We start from the raw sequence: 16,957 nt of genomic DNA, 5'->3' as shown, positions 1-16,957 counted from the left end.
CCGACTCTTTGCGACCCCGTGGACTGTAGCCCACCAGGCTTCTCCATCCATGGGATTTTCCGGGCAAGAGTACTGGAGTGGATTGCCATTTCTTTCTCCAGGGGATCTTCCCGACCCAGGGATTGAACCTGGGTTTCCCGCATTGCAGGCAGATGCTTTACCCTCTGAGCCACCAGGGAAGCCCCAAGGCTGCTTAGTATTGTGTTAATATAGAAAGCATTCAGTGGGGTTAAGGAATGGTCCTGAGGCCAGCCATCTTTTCAGAGTGAGGAAAGCCAATTTAGCCTTTATAAAGTTAGAGGATCTGCATGTACACATAATTGGTTTTGATACTCTTACCAGTAAGTTAAGTTCCTCTGTGTAAGTTACATGGTTGGTCTGTTAATTTCTATACTCTCTTCTGTGGAAGCAAGCAGGAAGGCAGCTGCCTCTGTGCAGCCTGAACTGGCTGTTTTAAGAGAGGAATGAAAAGCCAACAGGTGCACAGGCCTCCTGGCCAGGCTACAGGTCTTGCTCTCATGTCGTTCTGACTGCTGGCTTCTGTTCACTGGCCTTTAAGAGATGACTGGACAATCAAGTGACGTGAATAAAAGCCTGTCCAGCTATTGGCTGGGCGCTGGCTAGAAAATGCAAACCAGGAGGGCTGCAGTTTCAGGTCCCCATGAACATTTATATACACAGTTATATAACTGTGTGCACCTCAACTCTAATTTTAGCCCATGTTAACAAAGAACAAGTTTACTGAAATATTAGGGGAAGAAATCAAATGGAGAACTGAGTCTGCAAATACAAACTTAATTCATGTATATAGATATCTGAACCACATGGATATATCTGAAAGGCAAATCATATTCTTTAAAGTAGAACATTTCCAAGAAAATTTTGAATTGCAGTAGTGTTTGGATATTATTGGCAGACCATTTCAGATGTTAAAATGCATATTATTCTAAAAATGCACATTAAAAACAAGATCGATAGGACAGATAGAACAAAGTATAGAAAACTGATTACATAGTTAGTGAGTGTCAAGACAGGAACATAAGACAGAGTTCAATCGAATGTTGCACATACACCATATAACCTCTTTGCTGTTATAGCCGTGATACTTCTTAGCTGGAGAGATGGCGAGTAGGTAGGATTATTTCAGTGAAAAGTTGAGACTAAGAAAACAATGAGAGAGGGAGACGTTATCAACATCGGGACACTAAAGCTAGGATACAGCCCTATTTGCAAGGTGAAGGAAAATTATATGCCCCAGAGATGCTGTGCAAGTTGTTAAGTCTTGTTCTCTGATATCTCTGTCCAGTTACCACATACTAGAATGCTTGTAAGAAAACAGTCTTAATAGGCTTGCCATCTTGATCTAGAGGCAGAAATCAAAGTGCAGGGTAACAAGTAAAACCAGCTGAGCGTTCAGGGAAGGTAGGCTGCCGCTGCTGCGCACACAGGACAGCAGAGGATAGGCAGAGGCCACTCCTGACCCCCGTTCCTCACTGGCGCCACGTGTTACCTCAGCAATTCCTCAGTTCAGCCTATAGATGAGAGACTAATACATTTGGCCCTATTCACAATTCTTTAGCAATTTCTTGCCAAAACCCCCTCCACTAACATAAGTTCTCCACACTTCATGATTAGTCAATTGCCAATAAATCCTAACTGATCTCATTTCTTCTCCATCTCTGGAAGAGTAGTAAGAATCGTGTTTTTGAAGCATCATTTTAATCATGCACTCAGTGAGTGCCCTAAAATGGCTCTCAAATACCTCCACATAAATTCCAAAGAAATCTAAGTTCCTGACCATGTAACTTTAGTGCCTCCTATTGGTATTCCCTCTTAATCCGCTGGCAGCATTTTATTTTCATTCTGTTAGCTTCAAATAGCAAGTACTTGAGCAAAGTTTATTCTGGATCCTGCATCCTGTTAAGAAAGTCAGTTCTCAAAATCTGCAGGCTGTCTTCAGCATATAAATATAACTTGCTTAGTCCCAAATCTGAGCTTCTATCCATGCAATTCCTCACTCCAGGAATGTCCTTATTCTCATTTTACGCCTGAGACCCGTGTCTGAAGCTCTGGTTTGGACCAGAATGAAACAGCGTGGGGAGGGCAGGCGGTTTGTCTAGAGAGCTACCAGCACAAAGCCATTTGCCCTCAGCTTGGTGTCTGACCACATGGCCTCTTCATCCTCTTAAACACGCCTATGCACAACTCCTTAACTTCCCAGTGTTGACAGAAGGCAGCCCAGGAAATTGTTTTCATCTGTTCCCTGCATCTTCCACCTGCCAAAAGTCTTTCTTGCTCTGCTATCAGGCCTTCCTTTCTGACAGATCTGGACAAAGCATCTGCCACAACACGCATGCAGAAGAGCACAACCGCTGAGCCCTCAGGGGCCGGCACCCCTTCGCGTGCAGGGTTGGATACATACAGGCCCTTGCGGTGCTGCTCCTGCCAGACGGCTGCTGGGACCTTCTCTAGGAGGGACATAGGTGACAGATGGCTAGGGCTACAAGGATGCTGGTGGGATCCCAGGAAAGCTAAGGTGGTTTCAGAGGAGAGGAAGCATGGAGACTCACTCTCTCCATTCGTCCTCTCCGTTCTTCCTCTCTGCTATCTCCCATTCTGGAAGAGTGTCCCAGGAAAGCTGCTTAGTTAGGAGAAAATTCAACTTTGAGCAGGATTCAAATTCTACTACATTTTTTTTACTTAATAAATCTTTATTAAGTACCTACTATTGTCAGACATGGTTTTAAAGCTGTGGATTCAAAAGATACACATGGCCCCCGACCTTCAAAAGTTTAAAGTCTTAGAAAATAAAATAGATTATTAGAATGAAGTATAACCTCGTAAGTAAAAAACTAACTTTTTAAAGCCAATAAGGTATATGTTCTTAAGGTTTTCTAACTGTGAAGTTCAGTTAGACTTGAGAAACACTGCTGTAAAAGGCAAAATTTAAATTCCTGAAGTGTAAAAAACAGAAGCTAACTAATGAAGAAATACTAAATAATCAGCATACTTTCCAAACTACATCTAAAGTAAACAACACACACCAAATTTCCCTTTTAAAAAAAAAGAGGCTAAAATCTGCTACGAGAAATTACAGTCATCAAAGAACAAAAAGTCTGAACTAATATTTTTCACAGTGATCTGGATTAAAGGTTTTTCTGCTCCAGAAATCTTTAAAAATGCAAAGGCAAATATGGCTGAAGCCTAAAAGAACTAACTGCATCACAGTGGAATGTGACTCCCTTTAAATAGATTGCCAGTCAGGTTCGATGCACGAGACAGGGAGCCCAGGGCTGGTGCACTGGGACAACCCTGAGGAATGGATGGGGAGGGAAGTGGAAGAGGGGTTCAGGATGGGGGACACCTGTACACTCACGGCTGATTCATGTGAATGTATGGCAAAAACCACTACAATACTGTAAAGTAATTAGCCTCCAATTAAAATAAATTAATTAATTTTTTAAAAAGAAGAATTTTAATTCTCTGCATGCATTTTAAAAAATATTTCAATGAGAAGTGTTAGTCGCTTAGTCATGTCTGATTCTTTGCGACTCCATGGGCTGTAGCTTGCCAGGCTCCTCTGTCCATGGAATTCTCCAGGCAAGAATATTGGAGTGGGTAGCCATTCCCTTCTCCAGGGGATCTTTCCAACCCAGGGATCGAACCTGGGTCTCCCACGTTGCAGGCAGATTCTTTATAGTCTGAGCTACCACGTAAGCCCCTTCAATAAGAAACACCAAACTTAAAATTCAAAAACTACATGTCTGATGCACAATACTGGATGCTTGGGGCTCGTGCACTGGGACGACCCAGAGGGATGGTACGGGGATAGAGGAAGGAGGAGGGTTCAGGATGGGGAACACGTGTATACCTGTGGCGGATTCATGTTGATATATGGCAAAACCAATACAATATTGTAAAGTTAAAAAATAAAATAAATTCAAAAACTACAACTATTTTATATATCACCACGTGAAACTGAATTTCTAAAAGGGTGAAACTTTCTGGTTTGATCAAAAGGGCAAAATTTTCCTATAATGTTGAATTCTTTGTTTTAATACCTCCAAGAGGTAACTTATAACTGAGAACAAAATATCTGTTGTAGAAAACTATTTCATATTTCACTAAAAGCTACGAAGTAGGTTCTCATCCACTAACCTAATAATCACTACAACTTCATTTAAACCGAACTCTAATTCAGTCAGTATTAAAAGAACTGCAAACCCTGTGTAAAAACTTACTAAAAACAAAGTTCCTCCAATACATTAGCTTAATATTACAGTTCAGAATTTTGATTTCATACTAAGTATGTCTTACCTAAGTCATTGTTTTTTGTTATTGCATTAGCTGCCCTGGTTCGGGGTCCTTGCTGAGTAAACTGATATCCAAATTTAAGGATATTGGTATTTTCCTCAAGCATGTTGGCCATTTCCAATTCTACAGCTGTCCCCAGCTGCTGCCTCTGGAATAATTAGAAATAAAGAATAGTATTAATAAGCTAGTTCAAAATATAAGTCAAGTCTAAGACATTCATGTATATGCTGATTCTTTCAAAATACTTTCCCAATTCTTACAACATATAAGAGAAAAAAAAATAAGTTCAGTGTATAATCATATAGACATCAAAAAAATGTGGATTATTATAATGAGATACCACTTCATACTCACTAGGATGATTATAATCAAACAGATGGACAATAATAAGTATTGGCAACATACATGGAAAAATTAGGAGCTTCAGACAGGCTGGCAGGAATGTAAAATTGTGCAGCTATTATGAAAAAAAATTCGGCTATTCCTCAAAAAGTGAAGTGCAGGGTTACCATGTAACCTAGCAATTACACTCCTAGGTATATACCCATGAGAAATGAAAACATATTCATAAGAATTTGCACCTGAATGTTCATAGCAACATATTTCTACAATCCAAAAAGTGGAAAGTATCCAAATATAATAGATTCTTCAACCATAAAAAAAGAATAGATACTGGTAACATACTACCACATGAATAAACCTCCAAAACATTTTGCTAAGTGAAAGAAAGCAGACACAATAGACCGCGTATTACATAACTCCACTTATATGAACTGTCCAAAACAGGCAAATGCATGGAGACAGAAAGTACATCAGTGGCTACCAGAGGCTGGTGGGAGAGCTGAACATGAATTGACTGCTAGTGGGTTTGAATCTCTCTTTGGGGTGATGGAGGTGTTCTGGAGTTAGGCAGTGGTAATGGTTATACAGCTCTATGAATGTACTAAAAACTGTATGTATACTTTAAACAAGTAAATTATATGGTATGTGAATTAAATCTCAACAAAAGATTGGAAACATTGATTAAATAGCATTCTGGTTAAATTTTTTTTGGTTAAATTTTAAGATATAATTCTATCTTCATAATCTATAAAATTTATTTATGTTGGGAATTGAGGGAGTCATTTACCACATATTAAAAAAAAATAACTGGATTCACTTTTCAAATAAAATAAACTGAAGTATTTCACTCAAATGTATATGTTGTTTTATTTTTAGTTAACTACATTCTAGATGGAAATATTTCTAACATGTGTTTCTCTACTTCTCTAAAGAAAAGTGCATCTGGCTCTGGGTGATCCAGCAATATCTTAGGCGGTCAGCACCCAATGTGGCTGGACAGAAGCTGTGCCCTCAGGGTACCCTGGATACTGGAGTTTTCTGTTTTTCATGAACTATTCTGTTTACCTCGTGTCTGAGACTGACATGTTATAGCCACAGAAAGGTTATTATGTGGCTATTGCTACCTAAGAACTGAAAACTTTGAGGCTGGACTGTCACCTTTAAGAATCCTTCTAGTTCAAAACCACTAGCCATCTCAATCCTCTACAGACCAACCAGGGAGAGCTGCTTGTATACCTTTCTATACATTAAGATTCTGAATGCCCCAAAAGTTCTCATCCCTTTTCAGGCCTTTGCCTTCCCAAGGGCTCCCTGGAAAGCCTTCCTTTTGCCTGCCTCCTGAGTCCCCAAGCCCTGCAGGGAGTGTGGGCTGCAGCTTCTTCAAAGCTGCTGCTGTAGACCACCAACCTGGTTGTCAATTTTCAGCTCCATCAGGGTTTCGTTCTCTTTCAAAGCATCAATCAGTGCTAGAATCCCAACTCCTGTAATAAAGTTGGATTCCATATTTAAGCTCTTCAAATTTTTGTTCACTCTTAGCATATCTGCAAAAGCCTGGAAATTACAGAAAATAATTGGAGATTAGTTTGACAGCACGTGGTAAATAAACACTGAACACGCCTGAAGAAATACACACATCAATACAGCTACCTTAATGTTTCTTATTAGATTGTTTAAGCTTGACAGGCCACCTCACAGATCTCACATGTATCTACTTTTCACATGCACTTGGTCGCAAACTTTAAATTTGTTGTCATGTGTAATTCTCTGTTGCTAACACTCTCTACTGCTATTCATTCATGCTTCTGCTTATTGCTTCTTTCTCCCATGTTTCTCAGACTTTCTCTCAGTCTCTGTGTAGGAATAACTTCATCAGTGTCTCTTTGGGACAAGTTTTCTTACTTGGGTCCTGCTGTAGCTAGGTTACAGTGAAGCCCAAATGAGGGGAAATTATGAACTAACTGCCAAAGCAAGAACAGAAAGGCCACAAATAACTGGAATTGCTAGAGCATAAGAACTATGGAAAAGAAGGGCCTAACTAAACATTCACCACCTCAGAGAACAGTGTCTTGCATCTGCTTGCATTACAATTTCTCACAGGATGTGGCAGTGCTAGGCATTTGACCCAGTGCTTAATAAACACTATACTGAATAATTAACAAAGCCTGTAAGTGAGCAGAGGGGAAAGAGAAGGGCTGGGGAGGCGGGTAACAGAAGAATATGAATGTGAGCTTATTAATACAGCCCTGCAGAGGGGTCAAAAGAAAGGCCAAACTCCAGAGAACATGGGGTAAGATCAAACTTAAAAGTCGTTAAAGGCAACAGGGGCAGCCACACTATAAAGAACTTGAGGCAGGTATCTACTCTCCTGAACTACCTATTAGCAACAACTGGCTAGGTGACCTCAGGTAAATTCCTTATCCATCCATCCGTACCCACATTTATTAAAATGTTACTAACGGCCTTAGAAAGGCAATGCCAAAGAATGCTCAAACTATCGCACAATTGCACTCATCTCACACGCTAGTAAAGTAATGCTCAAAATTCTCCAAGCCAGGCTTCAGCAATATGTGAACCGTGAACTTCCTGATGTTAAAAGCTGGTTTTAGAAAAGGCAGAGGAACCAGAGACCAAATTGCCAATATCTGCTGGATCATCGAAAAAGCAAGAGAATTCCAGAAAAACATCTATTTCTGCTTTATTGACTATGCCAAAGCCTTTGACTGTGTGGATCACAATCAACTGTGGAAAATTCTTCAAGAGATGGGAATACCAGACCACCTGATCTGCCTCTTGAGAAATCTGTATGCACGTCAGGAAGCAACAGTTAGAACTGGACATGGAACAACAGACTGGTTCCAAATAGGAAAAGGAGTACGTCAAGGCTGTATATTGTCACCCTGTTTATTTAACTTATATGCAGAGTACATCATGAGAAATGCTGGACTGGAAGAAACACAAGCTGGAATCAAGATTGCCGGGAGAAATATCAATCACCTCAGATATACAGATGACACCACCCTTATGGCAGAAAGTGAAGTGCCGGGGACCAGCCCCGGCTGATCCAGGGTATTCGAAGGAGAGACGGCATAGGCGAGGATCAGGATACAATAGCTTCAATTAGATATTAATTAAAGATATAAAGAGTAATAGAATAAGGATAGCTCAGTAGGAAAATTCAGTGGAGAAAAGAGGCTGAGTAGCTTGGTTTACGCGGGAGACCAATAAAACTTCAAGACAAGAAGTTTGCACCACTTACGTAGGCCGCAGGCGTCCTTCCGTTCTCCCGAAGGAGAGGAGACACTGAGGCCTCCCCGGTCGGATCTTAGAAGCCCAGGCATAATTAGTAAGCATGGTGGGTTCCGCGCTCCAGATGGAGACTCAACCAGAGTGAGAGAGAGAACGACATGGGGAGACCAGTATTTCGAGAAACTGATCCCAATTCTTTATTTTCCAGAGTCTGTTTTTATACACTAAGATGTTATACAAAAGTCACGTGGGGACAGCAGTCCTGACTTTTATTAAAGTCAGGTGCTTCACACAAATGTATACAGAGGTCTTAGGGGTGTTACATCATCTTCTGGCCAGGGGGGCCTGCTGACAATTTACGACCCTCTCCTTGTGACAGCGGTCAGTCAATCAGGACACTTATTTCTCCAGGGCTGATTATTCTCAAAACAGACGCCACCCAAGTAAAGTTACATTCCTACAGGGTGAGGGTGTAGTGGGTTTTAGTTAAGGAAAGAATTTACTTAGCCTAAGGTCTAGCGTGATTAATATCAAAGGTTAATACTTATTCCTTCTATATATTCATTAATGTGTGTAAGGGCAGGGGATATGGAGACTTAGCAACAAACATTGGCTCAACAAATGAAAAACCCTTCACCAACACAATTTCTAATTAGCCCATTATACTTATACTAATAGTTTTCTAACTTTTCTAAGGAACCTGTTTTTAGAAGGTTTAAAGCATCTCGTGCCTCTCACGGTTGGGAGGCTGTGAGCAATCACATGTGGCTGGACGAGCCTGTCAGGCAGGCTAGAGAACCTTCAGAGGAGTTTGTAGGTTAAAACACTCTTATCACGCCCAGGAATTATTATTAACTGGAGCTCTAGGTTAACTCCTTCTCCGAAAGAGGTGGTGGGGGACAGCCCCCCGTAAAGTCAGAGGTGTAGGTAAGCACAAAGTAGTAAAGTAGGCAGGCTCTGGTTATGGGGGTAGATGCTCGAGGAGTTCCAGGGGGACTCCTGAGGCTCGATCCCGCCTTTGCGTATGTCGAGCCTCCTTCCTCATGACCTTTGTCACGGGCGGAGTACCTCACTCTGGCCCCCAACAGTGAAGAGGAACTCAAAAGCCTCTTGATGAAAGTGAAAGTGGAGAGTGAAAAAGCTGGCTTAAAGCTCAACATTCAGAAAACGAAGATCATGGCATCTGGTCCCATCACTTCATGGGAAATAGATGGGGAAACAGTGTCAGACTTTATTTTTTGGGGCTCCAAAAACTGCAGATGGTGACTGCAGCCATGAAATTAAAAGACGCTTACTCCTTGGAAGGAAAGTTGTGTCCAACCTAAATAGCATATTCAAAAGCAGAGACATTACTTTGCCCACAAAGGTCTGTCTAGTAAAGGCTATGGTTTTTCCAGTGGTCATGTATGGATGTGAGAGTTGGACTGTGAAGAAGGCTGAGTGCCGAAGAATTGATGTTTTTGAACTGTGGTGTTGAAGACTCTTGAGAGTCCCTTGGACTGCAAGGAGATCCAACCAGTCCATTCTGAAGGAGATCAGCCCTGGGATTTCTTTGGAAGGAATGATGCTAAAGCTGAAACTCCAGTACTTTGGCCACCTCATGCGAAGAGTTGACTCATTGGAGAAGACTCTGATGCTGGGAGGGACTGGGGGCAGGAGGAGAAGGAGATGACAGAGGATGAGATGGTTGGATGGCATCACTGACTCGATGGACATGAGTCTGAGTGAACTCTGGGAGTTGGTGATGGACAGGGAGGCCTGACGTGCTGCGATTCATGGGGTCGCAAAGAGTGGGACACGACTGAGTGACTGAACTGAACTAAATGGCCTATTTTTGATAGGCACTGCTCTATAGATTCTGACGTAAAACACCCAAGTCTCTACCTCATGGAACTTACATTTTAGTGGGGGGCCCAGATAATAAATAAGAAAGCAAAACATAATGTCAAATGGTAAAAAGGACTATAGAGGAGGAATAAAAGGCAAAGCAGGGTAGATGGGGAGTGTTGGGGAAAAAGCTGGCTTGCTATCTTATATACAGGGCTCAGGAAAAGCCTCCCCTGGAGGGTGACATCTGAGCAAGGACTCAAATAATTAAGGCGATGAAGTTAAACTATGTGGAGCATCTTTAGGGAGATAGGAGCAAGGAGGCTGTACAGCTGGAATAAAATGAAAAAAATAGCAACAAAGGAGGTGAGTCTCCTCAGCTAAGGCCTTACTAGGCCACTGAAAGAATCTGATTTTTACTTAGTGAGACAGGGATCTGCTGGAGGCTTCTGAGTATAGGAATGAAATCATTTAAGTTTTAAGAGTCACTTGTGATGCTGTATAAAGAGCTGGCTCTGGGGCAGGTAAGGTGGAAGCATGCAGTTAAGTTAGGAGGCCACTGCAATAATCCAGATTAGGGAAGACAGTGGCTTGGACCAGGTGGTGGTGGTGAAGATGGTGAGAAGTGGCTGGATATAAAGGAAATACCTGAAGACAGAGTGGGATATACATTTAAGGTTGTGACAAAGGGAAGTCACTCCATTATTATTATCTTGACTTGAGCAAATGAAAGAATGACGTTTCCATTTAGTGAGATGGGGAAGAATGTGAGAGAGGCAGGTATGGGATGGAAGTCAGGAGTCTGGTTTGGGATTTTGGTCTGAGACTTCTGTTAGACATCCAAGTAAAGCTGTTAAGGAGAAGCTGAACATGGGTTTGGAGTTCAGGGGAGAGGTATGAACTGGAGATAATAATGTTGGGAGTCACTGTAATACATGGATAATATATGGCAATGAAACAGAATGAGATCACCCGGAAAGTGAGTGTAGACGAAGAAAAGAACAGGGACGAGGGCCAAGCTCTGAGCCGTTTAGAGGTTCAGATGCTGGGGAGATGAGAAGGAACCAGTTTAGGGACCAGAGGAAGAATGCCCAAGCAGGTAGGAGGAGAATGAAACGGATTGATACCCTCAAAGTCAAGAAGAAAAGGGTTTATATCATAGTCAAGTGGGACTTCCCACAGAAATGCAAAACTGATTTAACATACAAAAGTTAAGCAATGTAATATGTATTAATTGAATAAAGGACAAAAACCACATGATCACTTCAACAGACACATTAAAAAGCATCGATAAAAACCCAACACTGTAGATCCATAAATGGAACCCTCTACAGGTTTTAAAAGAATGATGTAGAACTTTATATGCTGATAGGAAAAGACCTCTAAGATATATTAAAGTAAAAAATTTAGTTGCAGAACAGCTTACACTGCACTCTAAACTCCACTGCATTTTAAAACTCCATTCATGTTTTAAAATTTTCAAAGAAGGGAAATACATGGAAAAAATAAATATAAAAGGATAGTAAATAATATATTGCCTAATAGTAATCAGAAATTGAAAAAAGAGTAAAAAAATTTTTTTAAACTGATACTTGCTTTTATTGACTACTGAACATCATGGTTACTAACAGTAGCTCTTAGAACACAAAATTTTTTAAACTACACTAAAATTATTTATTTTTAAATTTATTTTTATTGAAGTATAGTTGAATTTTAAAAAAGTACATCTTTTCATAAAACCAGTTTAATCACCTTTGTAACATATCCTGGTATTACACAGTCATAATTTCAATATTATTAGTCACAGCTTACTTACAGTAGCAACAGGGTCATTGCTTCGGGTGGCTGCAAGACTGAAATATTTCACATGTGTGTTGGTTTCCAAAGCCTTTGCAAAATCTTTTAGGGTTGGAATTGGGATATTCTTGAAAGACAAAAATATGAAACATTATTACATTTTAGTTTTCAGTAAATTCAGTCCAATAATCAAAGACATCTCTACTTTCTCTTTTGCTTAAAATGTACTCAGAAATTATGTAACATATAACCACTGTCCTACAAATGAAAACTAACAACTCAGTCACCTCATCTCTTTGACTGTTCTAGTACTGTATATCTGTTGGCATAGAGCAAAGCATACATCACTGCTTTTCTAGCACAAGGTTAAAGAAAATTCTCACTATTCTCTTTTTAATTATTTGTATTATGAGTATTTAAAATGGTTCCATTTTTCTACAAAGAGAAAGATGTGGGAATCTACTTATAGTGCTTTCTGAGGCAGATGACATACTGTTCTCAGTCACAAGCTGTAAGGTGTTAAGAAAGATTAACTTGAAATGAGGAAAGAGACAGTTTTAGGAGACATCTGTTTTTCCTCTTAGTATCAAGACTTCAGCTTCCTGTAGCCTGGTTATTTTCAGATCATTACTATTGATTTAGAGGCCAAGATACATGAGAAGTAAATTAAAAAAAAAAAAAAAAAGATTAGTGATCAACTAGGCACATTAGCTTTTCCCAAGGCTTTCCTGCCTCCACTCACAGGAAGGAACACCCACAGAAAGCACAGAGGTCTAATTCCCTAGGTTCCTGTAATTTCCAGATGTTCTCTCTGCCTTCAATTCAGATAAATTAACATTTAAAATGAGGAATCTGTAACAAGGCTATCATACAATGGCTAATAATACCTAAGAGATCATCTGAGTTTACTCTTCGGTAATTAATTATCCTTATGCTCTCCTAACTCATTTCTTCTTTTTTTACTTCATGGAAGAGTTGCATTTTAAAAGTCCCAGTAAGACCCCATAAAACCCACTTCTGGGTGTGTAATCAAGAGAAATGAAAACACATATTCACACAAAAACTTGTATGTGAATGTGTATAGTGGCTTTATTTATAATTATCCCAAACTGGAAGCAACTCTTAAGTCTCAAGTCTATCAGCTGGTGAATGGACACACAAACCACGGCACATCCAAAGAAATACTGCTCAGCAACACAAAACCGCAAACCACTGAGACATGCAACAGCACAGATGACTCTCACAAGCGTTATGCTAAGTGAAGAAACCAGATTCAATGGCCACACACTATATGACTCCATTTATATGAAATTCTGGAGAAAGCAAAACGATAATGGAAAGAAAACAGATCCATGGTTGTCAGGGGCTGGAGCTGGTGGCAGGAATGAGGACGGAGGGTGTGACATGTTCTACATCTGACAGTGGTGGTGGTGGTGCGATTGTATGCATTTGCTTTAACTCACAGAAGTGCACACTAGACAGGGAGAATTTCACAACATCTACATTATATTTCAAGGGACCTGATGAAAAAGACAAAAACTGAAAGACTAAAATGCTCCTATAAAAGGGCAGTACTTCGGAAGCCCAAGACATATACTGCCATCTGCAGAGTTTATATTTCTATTAATATATGATAGCCTTTAAAAAGTAAATCAGAAAATACTCTTATATCTTAACTTCTAAAATAGAAGAAATCTCTGTTAGTATACTACTAGAAGTAAAAACTTTACCATTAAGTAGAAGGGATCAGTCTATATCAAAACTGCCCAGCTCTCAGCCGAGATCCAGCTGAGTCAAAGCAACTCAAAATAGCTTTCTGCCTGCTTATCACACCTACCTTTATATTATTCAAATTAACTTCAACAAGATAAGCATCATTTTCTTTAATCCTCTTTAAACTTTCTTCAACATTGGTTGGATTTGGGGGCTCATCAAATACTGGAAGAATCTTTTCCCCTTTTACCACATCTGCAGTAACAATGGAAAGAGCAAGTATGTCACTGATTGACACTGTTATAGTGAGAGCATATATTAACTTGGAAACACATAGCACAAACACACACACATGCAGTAGAACTAATTTATAAGTTTCTTTCCCCAAATTTCTAAAAGATCATTTATGTGCTGACACACAAAGCACTGAAATAAAGCTTTACTGAATATAAGTACCAAACATAATTCAACATTTAATTTGCTTGCAATGTATCAGCCTTCAAAAATGAGTATTTTCACTGCCTCTTGCCTCCTGGTGTATTATAAGATATCTTTATCACAAAAATATATTTGCTGATACAAGCTGACACAAATGGTGATCCCATTTACTTTTAGCAATGTTCAAGATAAAGTTCTAATACGATAAAATCTCATACCTCAAAGTTCTAATATAATAAAATCTTAACAACTGTTAAGAGATTAAGAAGAACTGAAAAAAAAAAAAATGACAAGCAAATGCAATGTGTGACCCTTCTGGATCCTGACTTGAACAAACCAGCTGTGCAATGGCATTTTTGAGAGAATATGGAAAATCTGAATGTGGACTGGTTATTGGACAACATGAAAGAATTACTCATAATCTTTAAGTTTGATAACGGCATTGTGGTTATGTTACAAGAAGAGCCTTTGTGAGAGACACATATGGAAATGGGTGAGGTAATATAAACAAACAGGATTTGCTTTAAAATATTTCGGGGAAAAAAAGAAAAATAAATAAAACAAACAAAAAAATAAAATATTTCGGGGAACAAAGCAGAACGGATGGGAGGGAGGCAGTCAGTGGACGAAACAGAGCTGGCAAGATGTGAAAAACAGTTGAAGCTGGATAATGGATATGTTATTCCCTCTTCTATTATGTATGCTTGAACATTTCCACAATAAAGAGAAAAAAAAAAAACAGGAGAATGGCCAATTACAGAACATTCATAAAATGGAATGTTATAAAGATGTTTGAATGAGGTAAATCTATATGCACTCACTAGGAAATGTGGTATGTTGCTAAGCAATACATTACATAGCATAGATCAAAATCCTCACCACCGAGTTCATGGGATATTAAAGCTAGCTTCATCATTCTAAACCTTCAGCTCCTTCACAGGCAAATTAGAGATGATAATACTTATTTCATAGAACTATTGTAAGAATTGAGAACAATTTACATTCAAGAGCTATGCACAGAAGAACATGGCCGATGGTAAGCATTCAAAAAAAAAAAAAAATTAGCCAGCAGTATTATTACTGAAAACTTGAGTAACAAAAAATACCTCTTGTATGATCCCATTTTTGTAAAAAAAAAAAAAAGAAAAGAAAAGAAAAGATATTTATAACATGTGTACATATATAAGTTTATATAAGCATAACACGAAGTCGGGAAGGATACATTCCAAATCGTTAATAGTCATGGCTGAGGGTGGGGTGGTGGTGCAGGAAGTAGAAGGCAGGATGGCTGTGAATAGAGACACTTACTTCTTGTGCATGTAAGTCATGTTTGAATTTACTACACAATATGCATTATTTTGGTAGTTTTAAAATGTCTTATACATGAATTTTTAAAAAAGCTTTGCTTTAGTCTAACATTGCATCAGACAAAAAGGTTTAGGGTCTGAAGAATTCTTTGCTTTCTCCTGAATCTGATTTTATAATATAGTTTCTTTGTCAGCACTGTTGTAGACTTCCTGAAAATTAGGAACACCAAAAACAAAATGCCAATTAAAGCCAAGTTTGACTGGTTTTTATAGCATTTACCATTAGCATTATTTAGTAAGGTGAGAGTGGTTCCTATTATGTCTGCTGACACATTAAGCATACAATATTTAATATTCTATTTTCAATGGTTTTCTACTGTCAATACCATGTAACTGGAATCTCAGGATTCCAGCACACATACGTAACATTTGGCATGCAAATACTGAAGTCATTACATGGAGGAAACAAAACATAATTAACAAAAGATTAGAATTCACAAAGCATTATAAGTTCTTACTTGAAAAATGTTCTTGGTCGACACCATTACTGCTTCCCACTATGTTGCAGAACTGTGTATTTGTTATCAAATTGTGCATCCCAAGAATAGCTACAAATATAGAAAAAGAACATTATTTTATACCCCCAAATTTCTATCAGCGATTTTAATATTCTCTGGACATTTTCATATTCAATTAAACACACATTTTTTAGCCCAAAAAAGGAGACAACATGATTAAAAAAATCCCCTACAATCTCTTTCTTATCAATACCCTTGTACTTTCTCCCCACGTCTGAATTTAGACACAGCTGGAGCCAGCTTGACCCTAAATGTAAACCTGTGCTTAGCTCCATCTGGTGGCCAAGAGAGAAAATGGAAATGATCTACTGCTATCCATCCACCCTTCTTACAATGTTTCTCCAAACAGAATGAGATAAAAAACAGATTTTTCAACTTAACCTTGACTCTTAATATTAATTTACATTTGTACTTCAGCTGAGAGCAGAGTACTAAAAAGTACAGTTGAATTCTCACATTTAAGATTAAAATCACATCCCTTAGGACTAGAAATAAATGTGGTTTTGTTTTTGCTGCCCTTTTGCACAAATGAGGCAGAAGCTACTACTGTACTGGCCCGTTCCATTCTGATGAGTGTACTGTTTACAAGTTCATAGTCCTCAGCCCCCCAGGGAATAAGATACCTGCTCCAGGTGTGGTACCACACCCTGACTGTGCTTCTCTTGTTAATTCTTAGGGTTATTTGGTACTAAGATCTTCCCAGGCATCGTATTTTTCTATCTAGGAAAATGGGTGTGGGTGGAGGTAGCTGGGGGCAGACACTGGTCCAGATAAGAAATGGGTAGTGAAAAATCACAGGGAGGTTTGGAGTTCCATCTAACTTCAGGAAAGTTAGGAAAGTGGGATGATAGCTCAGGACTACTTTATCTAATTTCCAGTTACCCATTTCTGGGTCTTCTGATAAAACGGGATACCAGTTGACCTTGGAGATAGGTTTTAGCTGAGCACCGGCTGATGAAAGTCTTTAATAAAGACTTTCAAAGATGGCAAGAAGGGGGAAAAAAGACATCCAATAATCAATAAATTCCATTAACATTAAAATTTGATCATTAAGAGAATTTAAAGAAACAAAATCCTTTATGTCAGATTTATAGTGTTAAAAACAAAGCCAAATATATGGTTACATATTCAGGAGCACTTCGCTAGGCAAAGCCAGCATTTGTGTAGTGAATACAGGTATGTGTTGGCATTTTCCCCCTCTATTCTCACTCACAAATTAATTTATTTTAGGAGATACCTGCGAGGTCACACAATTCTGTATCAGAAGCACTTGTCAAAGCTTCTTCTAGTTCTGGATCAAGAGACACTTTTTCTTCTGTAAAAGTCTGTACAGGTTTCTGTTTGGGGATAAATATTTTCCCTGTAAAACAAAGCAGTTTGTTAATTTCACTATTA

The 16,957-nt window shown here is 39.1% G+C and overlaps 1 protein-coding gene across 1 annotated transcript in view; it reads right to left on the bottom strand.

The window, feature by feature from the left end:
• TMOD3 (tropomodulin 3) overlaps nt 1–16,957 on the bottom strand; it is an 88,728-nt gene that overhangs the window by 7,119 nt on the left and 64,652 nt on the right. Inside the window, exons 4-9 of the mRNA XM_086320952.1 lie at nt 16,800–16,922; nt 15,503–15,592; nt 13,364–13,494; nt 11,546–11,653; nt 6,064–6,207; nt 4,318–4,462 (exon numbers count right to left, since the gene is read on the bottom strand). Of these exons, the coding sequence (XP_086177078.1) occupies nt 4,318–4,462; nt 6,064–6,207; nt 11,546–11,653; nt 13,364–13,494; nt 15,503–15,592; nt 16,800–16,922 (741 nt within the window). The remainder of the gene's footprint in view (nt 1–4,317; nt 4,463–6,063; nt 6,208–11,545; nt 11,654–13,363; nt 13,495–15,502; nt 15,593–16,799; nt 16,923–16,957) is intronic.

The sequence above is a fragment of the Bos grunniens genome, chromosome 10, assembly GCF_055505025.1.
Source record: "Bos grunniens cultivar Pamir isolate PY7600 chromosome 10, Bosgru_T2T1.0, whole genome shotgun sequence".
Classification (NCBI taxonomy): domain Eukaryota; kingdom Metazoa; phylum Chordata; class Mammalia; order Artiodactyla; family Bovidae; genus Bos; species Bos grunniens.
Note: the sequence above shows the minus strand (reverse complement) of the source record. Positions and strands in the feature narration are given on the sequence as shown.